This window comes from Leptonychotes weddellii, chromosome 11 (assembly GCF_054177405.1).
Source record: "Leptonychotes weddellii isolate Sample4059 chromosome 11, ASM5417740v2, whole genome shotgun sequence".
Classification (NCBI taxonomy): domain Eukaryota; kingdom Metazoa; phylum Chordata; class Mammalia; order Carnivora; family Phocidae; genus Leptonychotes; species Leptonychotes weddellii.
Window position 1 is genome coordinate 44964092 of NC_138379.1, and position 7054 is coordinate 44971145.

Below are 7054 nucleotides of genomic sequence, written 5' to 3' on the forward strand. Positions count from 1 at the left end.
AGTGCTCATTATATCACATGCCCTCCTTAATGTCCATTATCCAGTTACCCCATCCCTCCACCCCTCTCCCCTCCAGCAACCCTCAGTTTGTTTCCTGTGATTAAGAGTCTCTTATGGTTTGTCTCAGGACAGCTTTCTATTAATGATGAGGTAATGAACTATTAATTGAGTTGGATGAACTATTAGTTAATAATACTTAAAATAACAATACAAATAAAGCTATATTTGCAAAGCACTTATTATATACTAAGCACTGTATGTATATATTATATGATATATATTTTTATATATTGTATGTATTATAGATAAATTATAGATGTTCTGTATATATTATGTCCTATATATTATAGAATATACCTATAATACATATTCTTATACACATGTGAAGGGGAAAACGCAAGTGGATGCTGAGAAAAGTCTTATTTGGATGGTAGATTCAGATAAGTTATCACATTTCCCCTAATCAGTTTTTCTTGACAGTGGGTTATTGGAAGGTATTGAGTAATAGGTGGAAGAAAGTGGGGTGGGTATTACCGTATATTTCTAAAAAAAGAAATCAAAGGTGGGTTTGAGTAGAGTGTATATTTAAATAAATTGGGACATAGATGATAATAGCACAGTGATACCTGGAAGATGTAGAGAAGAGGATAGGGTGAATATAAGAACAATTGATAGATACAGAAAGAGATTAAGTTGAGGTCAAGTTGAGAACTTTTATTTAGATTCCTGGGCAAGATGCAAAAACATCTGTTTAGCCCCTTCCCAAATCTGCTTGGTCTTCACTCCGTAAATAATGGGAATGAGCATAGGTGGGATGACCACATAGAGGTTGGCCAGGATGATATGGACATAATGTGGGATGCGTCTCCCACCAAAACCGTAGGCGAAGAAAGAGAAGAGGGCAGGGATGTAGAAGAGTAGGATGGCACAGACATGGGAGCCACACGTGCTCAGGGCCTTGGACCGGGCATTTTGAGAAGGGAGGCAGAAGACAGCTCAGAGGATGGGAATGTAGAAACAGTGGTAAGGATGATGTCCAGGCCTGTGGAGAGTAGAGCAGTTGCCAAGCCATACCAGACACTGATGGAGGTATCAGAACAGGACAGATGGGCGATGCCCATGCGCTCACAAAAAGTGTGTGCAATGATGTTGATCTGGCAATAGTGCAGGCACTTGAGAAGAAAGATGGATGGGAACATGATGATTAAGCTGCAGGTGAGGGTGGCAGCGCTGATCTTCCCAACGACTGTGCTCGTGAGGATTGTGGCATATCGCAGATGGGAGCCGGTGGCCACAAAGTGGTCAAAGGCCATGGCCAGCAGGACTGCAGAGTCAGCCACAAAGAGGAAGTGGATGAAGAACATCTGGGTGAGGCAACCATCAAAGGAAATGTGGCTAGAACCTAGCCGGAAGTTGGCCAGTGCTTTGGGCATCATGGAAGTGGAGAGCAAGATACCAGCACTGGCCAACATGGACAGGAATATGTACATGGGCTCATGCAGGCCTGGCTGGGAGAGGATGAGACAAATTAAAATGCCATTGCCTGCCAGGGCTGCTACATACATGGTGCAGAAGGGGATGGAGAGCCAGATGTGCAGGTGCTCCAGCCCAGGGATGCCAATGAGGGGGCAGCCTGCTTGCGAGTGTCAGAGTCATTCACAGCAGCTGTGCTGCTGGCAGGTGAAAGGGCCATGGTTTTCTTCACCTGTGCCAAAGGGGAGCCATAGCTTCAGACTTTGTATACACCAGCAGAGTGCACAGAAATGTTTGCAAACAACCACAAGGTCTGCAACACGTACAGGTCCCACAACCACTATGGGCTCTGAACAGCCGTATTCTCTTTAGACAATGACACGCAGGCTCTGCACAAAGTGCACGGTTGTAGACCCTGCCCACAGAAAGGGTCTGTGTTCCCATTCAGAGGCTTTTGATATAGTTCTAGGACTTTCATAGGGCTCAAAAACATTGCCAGACCCACTTAAGTACAGTGCAACAGGTTCTGAAAAGGACAGGAATAGCTAGAACAGCAAAAACAATCTCTATAATCTCTACAGGTATGTGAACTGTAATGAGCTCTGCAAAAGCCCCAGGCTCTGCACAGAAGGGCTACGGTCCCACACCACAGAGCAATTGCCTCTGCTTGGCAGACCATGTGGAAGAGTAGGACTGGGGGCAGTGGGCACTGCAGACAATGCATCCCTTCCCACCCCATCACAGATGCTCTGACAAGTACGGAGGCAGTGAAGGCAGCCGTTTAGAAAGAGCACCAGACATTATGTGGGAAAACAACAACAACAACAACCTGGGTCTGCTCTGTCAAGTAGACTGTGTGATTTCGGACAACTCACTGTCTTTTCTAAGTAACATTTTTCTGATCTTTAAAATGAGCATAACTGTTGTCCTCTTGGTATGTTATATTAAGTTTTGTCTCTGGAAACCTTATTAAATGGTGTGGTGCCTCCTGAGTCACCCATCTGTCTCTGAAGTGTGGTGCTGTCACCAGGAACAAGAAGGAAGGCGTGGAATAATGCTTCAGAAGGTGAGGTCCTCAGACCAGCATCATCAGCATCATCAGCATCGTCAGGGAACCTGCAGATTCCTGAACCCTACCACAGATCTAATGAATCAGAAGCGGGGCTTGGAGGCAGCAACCTACTTTTTAGCAAGGCCACAAGCTGACTCTGATGCATGCTAAAGTTTGTGAGCCGCTGAGACCAGAGCTTTTTACCTTTCTTTCTATCCAGTCTAGATGTCCATCCCTTCTTCCAGGATCAATAGCTTCTAAGTTCCAATTGGTTTCTGCAGCATTCTCCCTGGAAATGCTCAGACTTCCACTAAATCTAAACAGTGTTATCCTCGGCTCATGTGGTCAGGATGTGGAGAAAATGACGACCATGCAAATAGTCTTTACTACCTATAGACCCCTCAATCCTATCCAATTATCTTCACAATGAACATATAACTTTTACCACTGTCCAAATTCCTGTTCCTCTATCAACAGAACTTTCCTCCTGTAGAACCCAGACTTCAGTTTTGTCAGGAGCCAACTCCTCATATTATTATTCCACTCTCGTAAATTTATCTTATCTCTGCACCCATTCTGCTCTCCTTTCCTCCAGTCTTAGAGAAAGTCGTGTGAATGTTTCTCCTGTGTTTCAATGATTCCTTTATCAGAGCTGGAATATATTTGACTTAACCTAGGCTTAAAAAAGCTCCTTCAAGTTATTTTATTTGTTTATTTAGAGACAATGTAAATCAATTGTAATTTTCTATACTAACAACAAACAACTTTTTAAAGTTTAAATTTAAATTTTATTAAATTTTAAAAGTTCCCTTATAATATAAACATAAAAATGTACAAAATATATGTTAAAAAAATCACATATTTAAAAATAAATGTAACTGAAATTTGCAAAGCCTCTACATTGAGGACGCTGAGATTTTTTAGAACATAAATAGAAGGAGATGTACACCATGTACACAAGTCACAGGATCGAAATGATTGTTAAGATATCAATTTTCTCGAAATAAATCTGTAGTTTGTTTTTTAAATTTAATTTTTTGAATAACTGGCAAATAAAAAATTGCATATATTTAAGGTAAACAATGTGGTGATTTAGAATATGCATGCATTTGTGAAATTATTGCCACAATCAAGTTAAATAACTTAACATCCATCACCTCACATAGTTACTTTTGTTTGTATGTGGTCTTCAACTGTTTTTAAAACCAGCTGGATAAACACACACATACACATAATCCCTGCATGTGTGCATATATATATGCATATGTGTCTAAGTATGTAAGTATGTCTAAAAGAATAATTTCCCCATCTATTCTCTGAATCCTCTTTTCTTCCTACCTACCCAGGGACTTTGTTCTGTCAATTACTCCTCTCTTCTATATCTTCAGTTTCTTCCAATTTCTTGGATCTTCTTTCTTGGATCTTTTGTATTTATAAACATTCAAGTCTTTAGAACCTTGAAAACAAAAAATAACAACAGCTCTCATAAAAATATCTTATTCTACTAACCTGTTCCACTACTTGCTGTTCTTTCTTCTTTCCTTCAAAGTCAGTCCTTCCATAAACACCTCTTTAGGTTTTGATTTCTTTATCTTCCACTTGTTCTTCTCCTGTCTCCTGACCTTGCTTTCCCCTCCTCATCAAGACTTACTCTGTCCCAGCAGGATGATTTACTGTTGGTATTTCCTCTGGGCTGTCTGCAAGCTCGCCTCACCATCCACTCACCCTGACTAATCTGGTCCACAGCCTGGGCTTCATTTAGTGCTCATGTGCTAATACCTCCCAAATCTGTATTTGTCATCTACATGGTTTTCCAGGCTTCAGATCCGCTTATCTGAACACCACCCCCACCCCCCCACCTAGTCTGCAGTCCTTCCAGTCTCTAAACCAGTCTCCATATATAAATAAATTATGTTTCCTAAAGATAATTTTGAGCACAGTACTTATTTGTTTACAGATAATAATTTCCCTCTGCCTGAAAGATTCATGCAAATATATTTCCTGCTTCCTCTGCTAAAACTGGATCAAATGCTTGTCTCTGAACCTGTTCTTTTCCTGTGGTCTTTTATACATTCTGCTTCTCCTACCTTCATCCTCACTTTTATCTACCCAGTTTATATTTCTCATTCAGGAAGACTTTCCTCATCCCCTGAGGTGGGGCTGTGTGCTCCCTCTAGGCACCTACCTTCCCCTGCAAGTACCCATCTCTCTCTAACACTTACCACACTGAAATCTTTTCAGCCCCAATATATCGTGAGCTCCTTAGGGGTCAGGGCTGTGTCTTATTCACTAGTGTCTGGGATAGAGTTGACATGTGGTGAACGTTAAGAAAGATGAAATAATAGGTAAGTCTCCACTCACACAGCCACATAAGTTCACACTGTCAGGGGCACACACTCATGGGTTTGTAATCACAGACCCTTTGTTCTCACACCTTCTTCTAGTCTTAGCCCATTCCGTTGCTGCACCCATTCTTCTCCCCCAGCATCACTCATCATGCTCATCCTCCACTAGATGCTCCCACCTTCCTGGGTCCCTTCGGCCCCTGAATCAACTTTTCTTCTCTGGCCTCAGTTCTCCTTCTACATAATCAACCTCCAAGGCAGCCTTTGTTCACAGTAGCTCCCTATTGCTAATCCATGGGACTTGTGTTTTCACTCCAGTTGAGGCACCATTGATGTTGCTGCACCCCCAAACTAAGGAATATCCCTAAGAGCTCCACTTACAGTTTTCTCTCTGGCAGCTCCTGTTTTCAGAACTCCCACTCCTTCTATGCCTAATTCTCTTGCGCTCTAGTTCTTGCTTTTCTCAGCTTTGGGAAAACTATCAAAAAAATGTTCCTTCTATTTCCTATTTCCACCTGTTTTTGAGTCCTTTACCTGACTGTTCCATCCAGGAACTTTATCCTTTATAAATGGCCCCCAACTGCAGTAGAATAACATTTTCCCCATTGTTTCTCGATGTCTGAGGATAGAGCCTGTGTGCCATTTATGATTCTAGCAACCTTCTGACAAGCCAAGGATCATCACTTATCAATCTCCCATCCTCATCTGTATAAAAAAGACCCTTTATAAAAAGTGACCCTTCCAATTGCTCTTCCCCCATCGCACTCTGCAGGAGAACACAATTCCCTCTGGTGACCTAGTCCACTCTTCCCCTCCACCCTTCACCCTCTTTGAATGTTGCTAAGAGCTGTCTGCTTATTTTTTACCCATTCCCCATCCATTTCCCCATATTAATACCCTCCTCTCCATCCTGAAAATATATGACCCAGACTTACCTCCCTGAGGCCACCTTCTCAGATTCACAGGTTTTTGATTCAACCTTTCTTGCACAGCTCAGCCTTCTTCAATATATAGACTTGGATCTAGGGCCTTGCTTCATATGGTCTTTGTTCCCCTTCTCCTTCAGGGATAAGGATTCTCCTCCCTTTGTGGGTCCTTTCCTCCCTTAGTTTCAAATCCCTCCCCTGCCATTTGGGCCAATATATTTGTGTTCAACACAGGACCTAAGGCATGCAGGAGATGCTCTGGCATAGAGCCAGAGGAAAGAAATCTATTGATAGACATTCTGAGAACCTAAGGGGTGTGGGGCAGTGGTGGTCAGCACCAATCAGATGCTCTTACTTAGCCTGAGAGTTTCCACTGAACTTGTTTTTGCATGTCCCGTTCTCAACACTAGTTCTCTAGTTCTCTTCCATGCCTTCAATCCCACTCTCTCTCCTCTCTTCCTCTCATCCTTTTGTCTTCCCTAAAGCATTTTCCTCTTGGGCTTCTTTCATTCATCATCTGCCTAGTGTCTGTCTTCAAACCTCTGCTCCTTTTTTTCCTTAATGCTCTCTCTTCACCACTTCATTGCCCCTAAAAATCAATTGCATTCATACGTCATCCTGAAGGAAAAGATATATAAAGACTATTGTCCCTGTCTTGCTCATTTAAAAATTCAAGCCAAAATTGGTCCCTTCTTTGGTAAGCATTTCAGGTCTACAGGTAAGGGGATCATGTCCTCTTACCATGAGTAGCTACCAGTAATTAAATAAAACAGTGGGTGTAAAGTGCTATGGGAATCCAGAGGCTAGAAAAATAATTCTGCCTGGTAAAGTTAGGGGTGGTTCCAGAGAGTGTCCAGTTGCAATTGGGACTGAGTGTACATGTGTGTTTATGATTTTACTGTGAATGCCAAATGAGACAATCAATGAATGTGAAAGAACTTACAGGTTTCCATCAATCTAAGTACCTATTCTTGCACTAGCACCACACTTTTCTTGATTACTGCTGCTTTATAATAAGTTTTAAAATCAGGAATTATCACAGCAACTTTTTCCTAGAAACATCGCCAAAGGCAAGGGAAGCAAGGGCAAAAATGAACTATTGGGACTTCATCAAGATAAAAAGCTTTTGCACAGCAAAGGAAACAGTCAACAAAACCAAAAGACAACTGACAGAATGGGAGAAGATATTTGCAAATGACATATCAGATAAAGGGCTAGTATCCAAAATCTATAAAGAACTTATCAAACTCAACACCCAA

General features: G+C 41.9%; 1 protein-coding gene across 1 annotated transcript; it reads right to left on the reverse strand.

The window, feature by feature from the left end:
* Positions 1-714: 714 nt before the first annotated feature.
* On the reverse strand, positions 715-1953 carry OR52B6 (olfactory receptor family 52 subfamily B member 6). Its single transcript, XM_031027485.2, is given in 3 exon segments — positions 715-1016; positions 1019-1639; positions 1642-1953. Coding segments are annotated over 3 exon segments (975 nt in total). The 5' UTR covers positions 1694-1953.
* Between the last annotated feature and the right edge of the window lie 5101 nt (positions 1954-7054).